Consider the following 17,146-nt stretch of genomic DNA (forward strand, 5'->3'; position numbering starts at 1 on the left):
TGGATTTGCGTGTGTGTGGTGCACAAAATCTGCCGGGATATGTATGTAGATTTTTAATCACCGAATTTCAGAGTTCGAAGAGTTGTAGCGGGCAATGTTGATGATGCTGTTGGAGAATAATGCTCTGTCTCCACCATCAACCTTTACAAAGCGTGTTGCATCCCTTGTTACCATGGTGACTTGGCATTTTATGCTGACTGAGTCCACAGGAGTCAGATCTTTTGCACATGCAGAAGAAAGATGCAGTTATGGCAACAACACAATGTCATGTCAGCCTTTAAATCTGCAAAAAGATGTTTGGTGCTTGTGGCGTGCGCAATCTTTGCTTTGTCTCCTTCACCGAGATGATTTGAGTGCATGTGTCTATGTGCATGACATCACAGGTCTTTTTGTTCCCTTCATGCTATGGTATGAAATTAAGGATGCATGGTGGTCGTAAGTGCTTTCACAACATGATAGAGCTTTCCCTGCTTGAGCATTTCATCCTGCTGGAGTCCCACAAATGTCTTCAGTCAGCAGAATGTGTGAGATGAATACAACGCCATAGTACTTTGCTGTTTGGATGTTGGCCAGTGGTATAAGGGGTTTTATTTGAATATTTATCAAAGAGTCGGTTTGCTTTTTCAGTCACATTTTTTTCCAGAAACATCTTTTAAATTGGAGTTTAGTCAACTGCATTAAGAGTGTAAAGTAAATGTAGTTTTTCTTTATTAAATGCACTGATGTATCTGTATCTATGAGCAGGGCTTCAGGTTGCAACCAGTTCAGAAAGTCTTTTTTACCCTGCCAGTATTTATCAATCAATCAGTCTTTATTTGTAAAACACCACAAACGTTATCTCAAGACAATTTACAAAACGCAGGTAAAAGATTTCACATTACAAAGACCCGACTTTAATCCATCACGAGCACAGCACATACACAATAAGCAAAGTTACACTGCAGAAAACTCATAGTTAAGAACCCAAAGGAAGTAGCAGATACAATGTTCTCATGGTTAAATGATTACATGTATTTAGTCTAAAACAAAGACATAACATTATGAAACAATATTAACAAAGATAGCATGTTATTATTAAAAAACACAAGGGGAAGTGTGTGGGTTAGAACGTTTGCCTGGTCCTTTCTTCTTTTTTAACTACACCTAAGGAACTAATAACATGTATGTAAACTGAGCCGACCTTTAATTTAAACGGACTGAGATTGTGTCCAGCAACGCTACAAAAATTGCAAAACTTGCAAAATATATAAACAAAGTACATAAACAAATACCTCGATGGTTCCAGCAAATCTTCTCTTATCATTCCAGTAATCATGTAGAGCTGCTACTGCTCTCAAGTTAGAGAAACATCAGTCCAAACTTTCAAGGTTGCAGGTATTGTCAACAATGGGTCATCAGTTTAATCATGAAGAGATCGGGCACCTCTCTTCAGTGCAGCTTCCAGGTTTTAAATATGAACAGGAGCAATGCTGGAAAGAGCTACAGTGTTCATTTCTGCTTTCCTGGATGAGTCAAAAAAACAAACAAATAAACAAAAACAAACAAAGCCTCCCAGCATGTTCATCTCAGATAAGCCCTTGTTCTGTTCCTGTCAACGGCAGGACTCTATCATTTGTCTCTATATTCCCTTTTTTATTCCTCTACTCTACAACCAGCTCATACAAAGAATGAGGACAGTATGGGGGCGATTTGTACAACAGCACTGTTGACTCACTTCCACCTCAAGAAGTGGAGCAGGATTTAGCTTGCTTATTGCCAAGGAAACACAAAAATCTGCTGGTTGTGAGGCCCGGTGCTTAATTATGATCAATGACCAAGGCTGCAAAGGACATGAAAAAGCAGGCAATTATCTTTGGACAAGGTAATGGTCTGAGTTTCTCTTTGTCTCTCTTTAAATTCAATTCTTTATTTATCCCCGCGGTGCAAGTCACTGGGAAAGTCTTTATAATTATTAAAAACACAGCCTAGTATCATCATAAATGTGGTCTGCAAAGATTGATTCAAAGAGAGGCCATGGTTGATGTTGTACGGGTACAAGTATTTATTTTCTACCCACGGAAAACTGAATGAATGTTTTGGTTTTTGTTTTTTATCAATGAATGAAAAAACACCTCAACATCTAACACAGTCAGTATATAGACATTACCGGTCTGCTTTCTTCTCCAGTGGAACTGTAATCCTATTGATGGGTTCAGCTTGTGTCTTAAATCTTTTGGAGACAAGTAAAATGTTCACAGTCAAGCCCATTCACTGTGTAGACAGCTGATCGTTTGTTTTTATCCCTTTTTGCAGGATCAAGGTTGCAGCACACGGATGACTAACACTCCATGGGCTTGTTATAAAATCAGGGAGCATGTATGAAACATTGTTTTATTGCATTGACCTGCTTAGTGTTTGCACTAATTTAATCTGCCCCACAGTTAAATGGCCCTGCACGCAGTTACAAAGACAATATAATGGCATCCATTAGTAGGCAGCTAGCAACGGTTGCGTCACCTGTCATAAAACATTACAGGGTGTAGGTGGAGGGTTGACCTACTTCACAGGTTTTATTTTGATTTTTGTTGAGCGTTATGAAGCTTGTAAGTGTCATTTGAACCTCACTGGCACAAACACTGACACACAAATGATCACCTAGACCAGCAACTGGATGATTACAGAGTTTGGGAGGTCAACATATTGTTGTTTAGATTAGAAATGTGGATCTTCTTTCTTTCTTTTTTGTTTTGCTTGAAGGCAGAGCTACAGGACGTGCTTGTGTTACTGTGTTGCATATATTAACATGAGCGTGTCTGCGAGCACCAACTTTGCATGCATACTGGTCCCCTGTTCCTGTGATGTGTTCATGTTGTCTGCAAGCTGACGCAGCATCTGTCTCACTGGAGGAGGTTGTCTTCGTGTTTTTCTTTGACCATCATTCAGCAGCTCCACTACATCCCCATCTGTTTTCTGTCTGCATAACAACCATGTTAGCTCACAAGAAGCTCTTCCTGTTAGTTACATCTTTTGATTTTCCTTGAAACGTCTCACCATCGAAGAGATTACACAGATTTCGGGTTTTTTCGAACATATTTGATTACACATGCAACTTAAACTTTTCATTCTGTCTCCATCCCCTCTTTCTTACACTTACACTCTACTCAGTATGTAAATAAATAACAGTGGTGTACTGTTTCTGGGTACAATGGGTACACATGACAAAATGACTGGTGCAATTTCAGTTGTTTTGAATACTGTATGCACTTGTTTTTTATGGTCATTTAAACTGTATTACTGCCTTTTAATTGTGCTTACATGGCTTGAATTTCCCTCGGGATCAATAAAGTATCTATCTATCTATCTATCTATCTATCTATCTATCTATCTATCTATCTATCTATCTATCTATCTATCTATCTATCTATCTATCTATCTATCTATCTATCATCATGATTCTTTACAAATACAGGATGGACAAAGACCCCACAAACCCAACATTAAAGAATCATGTATTAGTTTTTAAATAAAAAACAGCACCATTTTTTTTGTCAAGCTTTTATAGTGGTTCTTTGTTTTTGTTTTTTTTAATGTACCTTACAGTATAAATACACAGGTCAGCTTAGTCCCTCTGTAATATTCACTGTCTCGTCAGGTCTGCTCTGGCATATGGAATATTAATATCAACCCACCTTCAGCACAGATGTTAATTGTGCAAAACAGCTGGATGCAGTGTGCAGTGTAGATAGTTGGGGACACCGAAGGCCAGAGCTCCCCTGATTATACATGGTCTGAATGTAAATAGACTGAAGCATTGACTGAGCTGCATTGCAGCTGTTGGGCAATAAATACTGTAGTACACCTCTAGTATGTGTGTCTGCATATGCATACATACAGAACACGGCCCCCGTATAATTACACAGGTAAATTTGCACAGAAATTCAAGATTGAATGCAGAGTATTTTGATGAAAACGCACTCTGTCTCACAGTTCAGCGCTTAAGCATTCCTCTGTGTTGCAGCAACATTAAGCTAAAAAAAAAAAAAAAGAAGAAGAAGCTAAACTCATTCACCACCCACCACTCCCTGTATCTCTCTTTCTCACTCTGTTGCTCTGCGGTGCAATCCCCGTGTACAGTAAGCACCACTGTCCAAAAGAGTACAATCAATACAGATGCATGGTGGGACAGCACAACGTTTTCTGCAGCAGAGCTCTCCGTGCCAGAAGGGTTTGCCAGAATGCTTAACAGAGTGTCAGAGAAACACAGACTTTTGCTATACTGAAACATGGTGCCTGATGTCTTGTGTTGATTTATTCCTTACCATTATTTAGCGATAGTTAGCATGTGGAAGAAGGTGAAGTCAGATGATCTAGACTTCTGTGAGAATTCAAAAGGCAGCTAAATGTGATTGCAAGGTCATGAACAAGCAGAATCTGCAATCACCATTTCAGGCTGTCTCCCTCTTTTTTTTTTTGAAAGAGAATTTTAGATAAACGAGTTGAGCTGGAGCCAAAGAAAAAAGCTGTTGAATTTGTAATGTTTGCAGCTGTTTGTAGCAACTCCAGAGGCTATCAGCTTAGCGAGAGTGTTTAACAAAGTGCTGATAATTAGTGGCAGGAGATTTATTTTTTGCTCTGTCTAATCTGATCTGTCTCTTTTTTTCCACCTTCACGTCTATCTGAGAAACACGCGCACACAGCACATGGTTGACATTTCCTCCTATGATAGACGTACAGCCCCGCATCTAAAAAACCCCAAAACAAAACAAAAAAACAAGCAAGCATCCGTCTCTCACTACTTGGTTGCACTTCTTGTGCAAAAGCATCCCAGCGCCTGAATAAAACATGAGCGAGAAAATCAGAGCAAAAAATAGCAACGCTATATCTGGGGACGTTTACTGGATGCTCCTGCTGCATACATTTTCAATAAACCATCAGTGTCACCAGGCCAAAAAACCTGCCAACCTCTTTAGCAAGATGGTTTAATGAAAATGTCAGGCAGGTGTCTCCTATTAGGGCCTGCCGGAGGATGTTTCTTTCCAGAATCTCTCTCTGCCTCTCGCTTTCATCTCTCTCTCACTCTCTTCCGCACTTGGAAGTGTGGGAAAAGCTCCTGGCTGTGATGTGCTTTCCACATGCCAGCTGAGAAATAACGCCTCTTTCAAAAAAGCCTCCCAAGCTATAGAAAGCTGCAATGATGCTGTGCTTATGGGTCATATTTATAGTAAGTGTGGCAAACGCGTTGATAAGAGGGTAAAGAAACTGCCGTCATCTGCGAGCAATCATTGCGAAGGAGTAATCATCCTGGAGTAGAAAGCTTCGCCTGAGTTGCCGTTACTCTCTATACTAGTCTTTCTGAATTCAAAGCGGCATGTAATGAATCCTGTATAAGACACGTGGGAATAAAACGAAGGAGGCAAACATCTTCAATGATGATATGTTCTCGGAAAGAGTAATGTCAGGCAGGTGGGGGACAAATGATGAGCATTCGTTGGGCTGTTATGATGAACGACTACAGGATGGCATTCGTTACTGGCATCACCCAGTGCAGCTCCAGCTTTTAAAGACATACTTGCTGAGTAAGACACTTTACAGAGTCAGAATCTCTTCAGACGCTGCTGCAAACCGGAGACTCAATTCAATCAAAGCTGCATTGCACCACTCAGCAGTCCTTCAAAATGTTATCCGATTTCTTCTGATAAACGTCGGGATGAACCCAGAAAACGTTCTATTATTTAAATGGCAGGAAAGAGAATTTTCATAATAACAGCTGAAGAGGTTTTATTAAACAATATTGGATAAGCAACACCACTTGACTGTTATTCAGGGTAGTTCTGAGGCCTCATGTCACAATACAAAGCACACATTAGTGATATTTCAAATGCTACTTCTGTTTAAGAAAATCATTTTTCAAACAGGAATATTTGAGTATTCATTTTCATGTTGTCCCCATTTTTTATGAAGTGTATCTCCTAAAATAATACAGGGAAGTACTTTATGTGCTCTACACAGAACATTATGGTAAATTATGCATGCACTTTCCAGACAGTTATGTAAAGACAGACTAACAGCCTCCGGGATAAATGACTTGGCTCTGAATAGAAGAGTTCTGTGCAAATAAGGAATTCAACCAATTACACTTTAATACCTATCTTTCTTCAGAATTTCTCACAGATCCAAAGTAAAAATGATCTTGATGTCTTGTAACATAATTGCAGCGAGTTGACAAGAAATGAGTGGAGAGAGATATGGGGAATATAATGCAACATCATTCTCTCACTAAATGCAAGCCGTCCACATTCACCATACTCACACAACATTCACTTTACACTGATATCCTGTCAGGATGGCGTGTCTCAATAAATGCTTCTATTATGTTACACTGCCATGTTCCATGCTGTAAGTCATATAAGAGCAATCAGAAACGTTGTCATTTCACCACTTTTAGATTAAATAGCATATATGTATGTACATATATGCTATGTGCACATGTGTGTGTGTGTGTGTATATATATATATATATATATATATATATATATATATATATATATATATATATATATATATATATATACTAAAAACCTAAAATGCCAGCTGGCTCAGTTTTGAAATAAAGAACACATTTGATTACACATTTTCTACAAAACCCTTTTCTGGCCAAGTGTTAGGCTAGGTTAATTACTTTGTCTAATGCAAGCTATAATGTACAATATTCACATTGTTTATCACTACCAAACATCATCATAGGCTTTTTGCCACTTCATACTTACACAGTAATATATAGGCTAGTAATTAAGTCTTAATGCTTAAATTAGCAGCGTTGACTTTGTTTAAAATTGGTCTAATTTGGAGTCAATCATTCATACGATTCAATAATTGAAAAAAATGTCATTTTGACAGCAGCAATACCAAGTTGAAAAAATAACTAGTGTTAACTGTCTAATACTAATTGTTATATAATGCACAGCTTAACAACCTGTACCTAAACCCAGGTGATATTTGTCTTAACCCCCGTGCAGCCAGAAATGGACAGTGGGGCTTAAGCTCTTCAGAAGACAGTTCACTCCATAGTGAGGGAGTCTGTTCATCAAGAGCCAGCAGGACAGATGGAAGTTTCAGTGGGAGAGAAATTGGAGAGTCTCTGCAGATGGCTAATGCCAGAACATCCCAGAGGAGCAGTACAGTTGACCTACCAGAAAGAGTTTCTGAGCCCACCTAAATATGGCTCTCATTTTGTTAGATTTCTTCTATATCCATTTCATGTTGGTTATATCTTGAAACATGCCTCTGATATGTAAAAGGGGCTTTCTATGTTAACAACAGCAAATATAGTTAACACAAAAAGTCTATTATAGGATCATAACTCTGATTAGGCGGACAGCTGCTTTGGGCAATGGAAGAACTTCATTGACTTTAATTACTATAAGCAACCCTTGAATGTGTCTTTTACTCACATGAACTGTAGCACTGTAACCAATGACTTTGTACAAAATCAAATAACCCTTCACTGACAGTTTGGTCTGTAAGCTGTCAGCACTGTCTAAGAGTTTCCAAAAAGCAATTCCAATTTGCAGTTTTGGGAGAGTTTATTTTGTAAGACCAACTGCATGTTCAATGATAGCCCAAAAATACCATTATTACCATATATCAGTAAAAATGTAGTTTTAAAGAGGACATATTATCCTGCTTTTCCACCTTTTTAAACAGTCCCCTGTGGTCTAAATAAAACATCTGCGCTGTGCTTTGGTCAAAATAGAACATAAATCTGGTACCAGAGGAAGTTTCTGACCCTGTAGAAACCAGGTCTCTCAAAACGCTCCATTTTGGTGTGTGTCTCTTTAAATGCAGTGAGACCTCCCCAGAATCCCACTTGTGATGTCACAAGTTGAACAAATTTGAAACTGAGCATTTTCCTCTGCATTGTCAGACTTACTGGGACCCCAAACAAAAGACTGGATGGATGTATTTCAGATTTTGTTGGTTGGTATGCACTCGAGTTACTATAATAAATGTTAAAAAACACTGTAAATGTGTGTTTTTCATGATAGAGCCTTTAATTAAAAATAATAATTGACTCTGCCTCCTTGTTATCTATCACACAGCCTGAAACTTCCTGTAGCCCTTGGGAATACCAAAGACATTAGCACCTTTAGGAAACTAAAGAGCCTTAACAGTCTGTGAAGCTTTGCCAGTTTTAATCAATAACTAGAATCATTCACAATATCACATGAACAGCTGTTCTTTATTTACACATTAGTAGCTCTATACTCAAACCAGTACAGCACATATACAGATATACTGTATGAATTGGTAGAAAATAGGATAGCACATAATCAGGATCAGTTTTAACACATCTCAAAAATAGCATGCACCTATAGACATGGCTTTTCTCTATGCTTCTTGAGGTTATAGCCTTTTGTAAACTTTTTGCCACACATTGGACAAGAGTAAGGTCGTTCTCCTGTGTGGACCATCATGTGATTTTTCAGTTGGCTGTTTATTCTGAAGGCCTTGCTGCAAACCTTGCACACAAATGGCCGCAAACCTATGTGCTTGGATCTGCGGTGAGAGATCAAACTGGATTCCCGCTTGTAAGCAGCGCCACAGTCGTCACACTTAAATGGCTGACCTTCTCTATGTTTAACCATGTGAACTTTGAGCAGAGCCGCATTCGGCCAGCCTTTCCCACACGTGTCGCAGAGGTACGGCTCTTGTCCTTTGTGTTTATAAAGATGATATGTTAGCAGTGTCTTTTGATAGAATACCTTCCCGCACTCTGGGCACGGATAACCATCTGTGTGTCTCACCATATGAGCTCTCAAGTAGTCCTTTGAAGTGAACTGTTTCCCACAGTATGTACAAACAACAGGTGGCCGTTCTCTGTGTGTTCTCCTGTGCCGCATCAGAGCATAGTGAGAATCAAAGATTTTCCCACATGTTTCACATTTGCATGGTGTTGGAGAATGTATTTTCTGATGTCTGTCTATTTCTCCTGGATGTCTGAATCCTTTCTTGCAGATAGGGCATAAGAACAACCGTTTGTTTTGCTGATGTCGAATCAATTCATACAGCCTGGAAAAAGAGGTGTTGCACAAAGTACAGGGGTATGGGCCTCTGATGTCATGTGACTCAGAGTAATGTCTTTGCATGAGCACGATGTTTGAAAAGTCTTTTTCACACATGCTGCACTTAAAGGTTCCAGCTTTACACTGGGAGCCCTCTGCATCATCTGCTGTGGATGAAGTAGCCGTTTGGCTTTCCATTGTTTCAGAACTTTTCTCAGCATTGTCAACTGAAAAGAAATCACAGCCATTGATGATTAAATAGTTGGTGCTGGTTTGCTCTTTTGTTTGAGAATCAGCATCTGAACACATTGTCTGGTGCTTTTCAAAACTCCTGTAGTATGTAAAACACTGGCCACATTTTGGACACATTAGAGATTGTTTATAAGTCTTTGAGTCTGCGGACGCATCTGCAGTTGTCGAGCTCTGACTTGTTTCACTGGAAACCATTGTTGTGGTTTGGCTTTCCAATGTTTCAGAACTTTTCTTAGCATCGCTCTCCGTGGTGTTGTCAACTGAAAAAATATTAGATCTATTATTAATTACATGTTTTTTTTTGGTTTGCTTGATCCTTCGAGGAGCTGCTTCCGAACATGTTATTTGGTGCTTTTTAAAACTCTTGTAGTAAATGAAACACTGGCCACATTTTGGACACGTTTGAGGTTGTTTATAAGTCTTTGTGTTTGCTGATGCATCTGCAGTTGTCGAGCTCTGACTTGTTTCACTGGAAACCATTGCTGTGGATGAAGTTGCGGTTTGGCTTTCCAATGTTTCTGAACATTTCTCAGCATTGCTCGCCATGGTGTCAACTGGAAATATTTCACATCTATTGTTAATGAAATCATTTGTAATGATTTTCTTGATCCTTGGAGAAGCTGCCTCTGAACATGTTTTCTGGTGCTTCTCAAAACTCTTGTAGTAGGTAAAACACTGGCAACATTTTGGACAGGTCAGTGGTTGTTTACATGCCTTTGAATCTGTTGATGCATCTGCAGTTGTCGAGCTCTGGCTTATTTCACTATAGACCACATTGATCTCCTGTTTGACTTTATTTTCATGGCTCATGGAACTGTCTTTTGAAGACTGGTTTAAAGCTCTGCATTTATCTTCCTGATGTGTCATGCAGTCTTTATAGCTATCAAAATCTTCCCCACAGTGGCAACAAAGGTAAGGACTCTGTTCAGTGTGGCTTCTCATGTGCTTCATCAGGTCAGTAGAACTAGTAAATATTTCTCTACATATGGAGCACTGTTTGACACGACTACTTCTTTTACATGTTTGGTCTTGTAGTGAGTCAGAGGTTATTAATTCCTCTGGTACAACGTTTGACATTTCAAAGGGAACACACTTGTTGAATTTATCAACAGGGAGTCTTTCAGTGTGAAAAGCTGAACTTGAGGAACACTTTGTGTCCATCTCTTCTTGTTTTTTCCTTCTGGCCGCACATGTCCTCTGGTGTTCCTCAAAGAGTTTCTGGCTCGCAAAATCTTTGGTACAAACACGACAACCAAGACTGCAGTCCTCATTAGATGTCCGACTGCAAGTTTCCAAGTGACTGAGCCATTTTTCATCCATGTGATCACCATCACTGGACTCATTTTCTTCAAAAAATGGAACTGTTACTTCAACAGATGCTCCCTGGTCTTCAGTTAAATCACTGACACACGGCTGTACATCTACTTCGTCTTCTTCATTTTTCACAAATTCCGAATAGAACGCATTGTCTTCTTCATCTTGAATTGACTCACTGCCCAATAAGTTATCTGTGTGCCAATCTTGTGAGTCAAATGTGGGTTCAGTTTTGACAACTACATCACCTTTGTCTTTGTCCACATTTGGTAGGTGATATGACAGGCTGGTCAGGATGCAGTCATCACTAGAGGAAGAAAAAGCTAAGAAAAAACAGAAGTGACTTTTAGCAAATGAGGCTTCAAGACAATAAAGAATTGAAAAGATTCCAGTTGGTACTATACCTTGGGGAACTTTGTGCCCATGGTGTTTGTGATGCTGGATAAGTGTTTTCAGTGGCTTAGACTGGTTCATGAAGTCTACACACTCTTTCAAGATGGAAGGAGCGAGACTGAACCAAAGGGAAGTCTTGAAATGGAACAGAACAGGAAAACAAATCCATTTCAGCGAGAACACCAAACATTGTTAGTTGTTGATAATCACTTGTCAGGTACCCACTTGTTCAAGGTTAGGAACAGGCAGCAGCTCATGCAGATTGAGGAGGAATTTCTTCATGAGAGTCTGAAGAGCTGAGTCATATTTAGGGCCAAACAGTGTTGGGAAGATGTTCTAAAGAGAAAATAATTCATTACATTTACAACATGCTTTGAGGCAGTTTTGAAGATTAGATCTGGAGGGTTATATTAGGCACCCCATGGGGGTCCAAAGAGCTCAGGAGTGCCACGAGGTTTTGTCTGCTCCAAGGTTGTCCAAATTACATTTCCCCATATTTACTAAAATAATTAGAACACACTTATTGGATAGTTTATTTGAAGAATTTTAGATGAAACTGTTTTAAAAACACAAAAGATTCTCATTTAAAATATCAGGCTACTTAGCTGCATTTTTAATGAAGGTTCTCAATATGATGCAATCAATGGAAAATGATTTTAATTTTTTAAGGCATATATTCTTGGGCATTTGTGCCTATATTCAAGAGGTCAGTGGATAGTCAGAAATCAGGGAGACACAGAGAGTAGTGAATGACATGCAGGAAAGGAGCCATGGGTTGGATTTAAACCTTGGCTGCCCACTTCAAGGACTGTAGCCTGTTTCAATTAATTTATTCAGATCTCAATAAGCCATGACCTAAGCCACAGCCATTTTTCCTGGAGTTATTGGGCAAGGAAACTAACCACTTGGCCCCCCAGCGCCCCGAAAAGTTTTGTATTTGACAGCAATCAATTTCTCTTTTTCTATGTTTTGGGAGGGTTTTCTTTTCTTTTATACAAGCAGAGGGGGGGATCCAAGTAAAAAAATAAAAAATGCTGAGAACCCCTTTTCTAATAAATAAGATAAAATGTAACCACCTGGAAAAAACTAAACAGCATATCATGATGAGTACTGAAAGTGTTCACTCTACACATTTGCCTTTAACACACTCCTCTCTTGACAAAAACAAGCAGCAGAAATAGTACCGTCTTACTCACCTGATAAAAGATATCCTTCTGACAGTGATCTTCCACGAGAGTGTGAACAAGCCTCAGGAAGTTTGTCACTGAATCTTTCATCTCAGAATTGGAAGTCTACAAAAAAACAAACAAAAACAGCAAATAAGTTCATCCGAAAGAAAATCAAAAGTGATGGAAATACAACCAGAGTACTGACCGCTTTATCCTGGTTTGTAATGTAGGTATTTATTTGGCTCAGATGATGCTGAAAGGCCTGCTGGTCAGAAAATGCATCATTGCGGCACAACTCTAGCACCGCCTGTCAGTATTTAGAAAAACAGAACCATTCAGTGAAGCATGGTTTTTCAATAACCATCCTGTAGAGATTAATAAAGTACAACATCTGAAAACCATCCTAACAGTATAACAGTAGAAACATTGGATGTAGAGTCAGTTATTGTCAGTCAGCCAGATCATGACCAAATCACTGGATAGATACACTGAAATAGGTAATTTAGGTTTCTCCCTCATACATATTAACAGGACATACAATAACATGGTGTTAAACAAACTCTTATGGGGCTAATTCCAATGTATAACATGTACATCTTCAAATGTGTTCCTAAAGTCTGCATAAACTCCAAGGTGAATGTCAGTGTTTCTGTGTGATTGCATGAGTGCAATCACACAATGTTTATTTTAAATGTACATAATAACATACAAATCATATATGTAGATCATATACTGAAAGCATACATAGGCAGTAGTATATTCCTTTCCACAGATGTTATTTTAACATGTTGTATATGAATGCCATTACTTTGGTTTTGGGTGATTAAAGTGTCATTGATAAAAATCAATAATGAAATTTAAAAGACATCTTATTGTAAACGTAATTAAAGGTAATTGTAGATACACAATCATTGTTATTACCTGGAGAAAGTGAAGCTAACTTTGGTAAATGGATAGCGTTTCTGCTTTGATACGGTTTTGGCAAAAATACAAACTGATAAAAGAATGTTTATTCTTATCAAATAGTTTTTATTTAAAATGTAATATAGTAACTATAGAAAGTTGAACAAATAGCATTAAATGTGGTAGTGTCCGTTAACATAAATATGTACAACTCTCCATAACTCACATTAATTTTAACCTGAACTAACTTAACTTAACTATATATGGAGTTGACCTATAAGAAGAATACAACCTACAACCTGCAAATAATTGAGTATTTGCAGCATGCTACATTCACACAGACACGTTCCTCGTTTCTTTAGAACATTTCAGTAAACTTAAGAAACTCTTTGGAGTTGTCTTACCTTTGCACGAAGACCAATCACTAGTTGGACTCTCTCTGTGTCAGTGAGCAGCTCAGGTGCTGTTTCCAACACTGAGGTGATAAACTCCTCCAGCAGACCGAAATACATCACAGCTCCCTGCTTCACTATCTCCAACAGAGCTGCAGACACAAGCTGCAGAGGAGGGACGATGAGGCGGAAAGAGGAGAGGGGAGGGAAACCTGAGGACACAAATGAGTAACTCTGGTGTAATAATACTGTTATAATACCCAAGAAGGGGAAAAAATAATAATACAGGGCTCGTTTACAGCAATGCAACAATATCCCGCAGCGTGTCCGTTAATATCAGCCTTCAAGTGACACGAAAACATCGCTTTCCACCTATGTTTCTATCTGTCTCGACCGCATATGGACGGTTAAACACTCACCGTGGTCCGTCAATGTCTTGCTCATTCTTTGTCGTGATGGATTTCAGCTAACATGCAGCAACAAGAAACGCCTGCCTGGCTGTTTTTCCCCCTGCTGCTTCTTCTTCGTCTTCTTGTGGAATTCCGGCAAGCTGTACACTTGGAAGTGAAATGCCGCCCTCTATAATTTGTAGCCTCTATTATATTTCTAGGTACAGGCTAGTTGAATGAGACATTTTATGATATTTCTCCCCAGGTCTTCCCCAGGTCCAAGTGGCGCCCCATAGACGGAACAGTAGAGCGAGCTTCTGATTGGATGCCTCATTTCTCCGATAATATCCTAATAAATAAATACAGGCCTTTTGACTCGTAGTATATCTTTGTGACTCCCATGTAAAGTTTAAATATGGGGAAGCCTGGATGACCTCACCTTGGTATTTTTTTGTCATATTGCAGACACAAACTCAGAAAAGTTTATTTTGTGCAAACACAAGGCCACTAATGATAATGAGTCCCTATGCACAGTGGTAGTTCTGCATGTAGGAAAGGACAGGCCTGGCTCTAGCAATAGGTTTGATCTTGGCTTCAGAGGACAGGGCAGATTTTAAAGAGAAATTAGAAAACCGTGCTGTATACCTCTCCAACTTCATGCATTACTATTACTGTGCCTCCATCTTTACACATTAAACATTACCTTCAACTTTTCATTTTTCTGACTTATTTCCATCTTCCTGCTCTTAACATAACTCAAATATCAAACACATGTATGGATGGCTACTGGTGTCCATGTTTGGGTTGTAAGGTGACTCTTATCTGCTCCTATCAAAAGTAAAGGCTAAACCTTAGAAGAGGATGTTAGTGGAAGACCCTGTAGGTGCTGATAACGATTTTGGAGTTTATCTACTGGATAGGTCTGATCTATAAATGAGAGTTTAGTTGTGGCGAATTCCTCTTTTAATGTTGAAGGTTTTCTGTGGGTTAAGGAAGGGTGAAACCGAGACACTGACTGAAGTACCATCTAGGGTTTCAGTCTCTTGCTTGATTTTACATATAACAGGTGTTTTGATGAACTTACAAGCCCCAAGCAGCTTCATGGCTTCTGAAACCTGTAAAGCCGATATCCATCATTGAGAGTTGCATAGGTACTTGCAGCGTGGTGTTTCTCAATAAGAATCACTTTTACTACTTTGAGAAGGACTTTGGGAAAGTTTGACTTTGAATTCAGATATAATAACCTTGGAGTTTTTCCCTCTTTGGTTAGCGTAGTGGAGAATGGTCAGATGTCTCCTCTCACAGGAAGAACATGGCTTAGGTTGCCGTTTGTTGCTATGTGTGGACCTGCACACCTCCAACATCTCTTTTCCTGCCTATTCCAGGCCTTTACAGTCTCTGGTGTTTCAGAGTTGTGCACTTGATTCATGAGTGGCCTAGTGAATTACAATACTTGCATGCTTTGTGGGAGTTGTAGGGGCAGACCTGGGCACCAACCTCCTGCGGGATGAAACATAGTTATGTTTAGTATTTGTATACATTCTCATGTGCCACTATTGTGACACAGTTAATAATGCAGAAATGTTGGAGGGAAATAGTAAGCATTTGATTTAAAATAAATAAATTAAAAAAAACATTTTTTTTGTGTACACAGAGAATTTCTTTCGACCTCTCCAGACCCCGCATCACACCCCTGGGGGCAGGGGAGGGTGAGGCTGCCGCGACCTCTCCAGACCCCGCCTCACGCCCCTGGCTCTTTCCAGCTGCCGGTTTAAAGGGAAATTTTGAAAAAAAAAAATACATACAAAATTCTTTCATTTTATCTGATTTTCATTTTAAGAGTTTGGATATTATGCCCAGTTGGAAAAGTGTGTATTCACTCGTGCTTGTAAACATACACTTTTCCAACTGGGCATAATATCTAAACTCTTAGAAAGAAACAAGTAAAATAAAATGTCTGTATGTCTAAAAACATAAGATTGTTTTTAACGGTTAAAAAATTGCTTTTTTAATATTTATACAGATACAAATATTTAAATGCATGGATTTTAACTGTGCAAAAATTGCTTTTAAATTATTTAAAAATATATAGATTAAATATATTTTAACGGTTTTGAACAGTGCAAAAAAAATTCTTTAAAAATATTTGTACAAATGTACATAGTTAAAGACATTTAGCTTGTTTGTTTTTAACTGTGCAAAAATGGCTGTCGTCTAATCTGAAAGGAAGATTGAGACCAAATAAGATAGACTCTCTAAACTGGGCCTTAGCTAGTTGGGCCTGTTGTCTTCTAAGCTCTGAAGCTTCATCCTCCTCAATCACCATGCCTGTCTGCGTGGTGATATGTTCCTACCACTGTTTAAAGTGTAGGGTGGAGAGCCCAACATCATGTCTGAGTTTGTTCTTAATGAATTCTGGAAGGGACCCTTCTATTGCACCTCTGAACAGCATCTCAAGAATGGGGTTTCTTCCACGTCCGTGCCAGATAACTATTTAAGAATATTGTTAAAGGTCAGAGCCATACGATCATTACATTATTATAATAAGATGTGCAAGCTTGTCATCTAGTTAATTCATTGTTTTGTATTGATGTATGTCTTCTTAACTTTAAAGATTAGAGAATATGTTTACACAAACTGTGCAGCAAATATCCCATCCCTTTTCTGCCGCTTATCCGGGGCTGGGTCACGGGGGCAGCAGTCTAAGCAGAGACGCCCAGGCTTCCCTTGCCCCAGACACCTCCTCCAACTCTTCCAGTGGGACCCCGAGGCGTTCCCAAGCCAGCTGAGAGACATAGTCGCTCCAGCGTGTTCTGGGTTGACCCCGAGGCCTCCTCCTGGAGGGACATGCCCAGAACACCTCCCTCGGGAGGCGTCTAGGGGGCATCCGGAACAGATGCCTGAACCACCTCAACTGACTCCTCTCGATGTGAAGGAGTAGCGGCTCTACTCCGAACTCCTCCCTGGTGACCAAGATCCTCACCCTATCTCTAAGGGTGCGCCCAGCCACCCTACGGAGGAAGCCCATTTTGGCCGCTTGTATCCGGGATCTCATTCTTTCGGTCATGACCCAGAGCTCATGACCATAGGTGTCCGTCTGTCGATCTCATCCTTCATCTTCCCCCCACTTGTGAACAAAACTCTGAGATACTTGAACTCTTCCACCTGGGGCAGGGACTCCCCACTGACCCGGAGAGGGCAAGCCACCTTTTTTTACGGTCGAGAACCATGGCCCCATATTTAGAGGTGCTGATCCTTGTCCCAGCCGCCTCACACTCTGTAGCAAACCACCC

The 17,146-nt window shown here is 39.6% G+C and overlaps 2 protein-coding genes across 2 annotated transcripts in view; one reads left to right on the top strand and one right to left on the bottom strand.

Moving 5' to 3' along the window:
• Positions 1 to 17,146, top strand: part of LOC306826709 (phosphatase and actin regulator 1-like) — a 65,230-nt gene that overhangs the window by 686 nt on the left and 47,398 nt on the right. The window lies entirely within an intron of this gene.
• On the bottom strand, positions 8,200 to 14,282 carry LOC306826706 (uncharacterized protein). Its single transcript, XM_079348185.1, has 7 exons — positions 13,884 to 14,282; positions 13,477 to 13,676; positions 12,375 to 12,476; positions 12,197 to 12,292; positions 11,226 to 11,336; positions 11,012 to 11,135; positions 8,200 to 10,930 (listed from the first exon to the last, which is right to left on the bottom strand). The coding sequence occupies exons 1-7, from the start codon at positions 13,906 to 13,908 to the stop codon at positions 8,349 to 8,351; spliced, it is 3,240 nt and encodes a 1,079-aa protein (XP_079204311.1). The 5' UTR covers positions 13,909 to 14,282; the 3' UTR covers positions 8,200 to 8,348.

This window comes from Symphodus melops (assembly GCF_947650265.1).
Source record: "Symphodus melops genome assembly, chromosome: 7".
Taxonomy (NCBI): Eukaryota; Metazoa; Chordata; class Actinopteri; order Labriformes; family Labridae; genus Symphodus; species Symphodus melops.

Coding starts and splice junctions, on each gene's coding strand:
- LOC306826706 (XM_079348185.1), bottom strand. CDS start 13,908: ATGAGCAAGACATTGACGGACCACG. Junction 13,677..13,883: donor CAAGACATTGACGGACCACG/GTGAGTGTTTAA, acceptor TTGTGTCCTCAG/GTTTCCCTCCCCTCTCCTCT. Junction 12,293..12,374: donor TTACAAACCAGGATAAAGCG/GTCAGTACTCTG, acceptor GTTTTTTTGTAG/ACTTCCAATTCTGAGATGAA.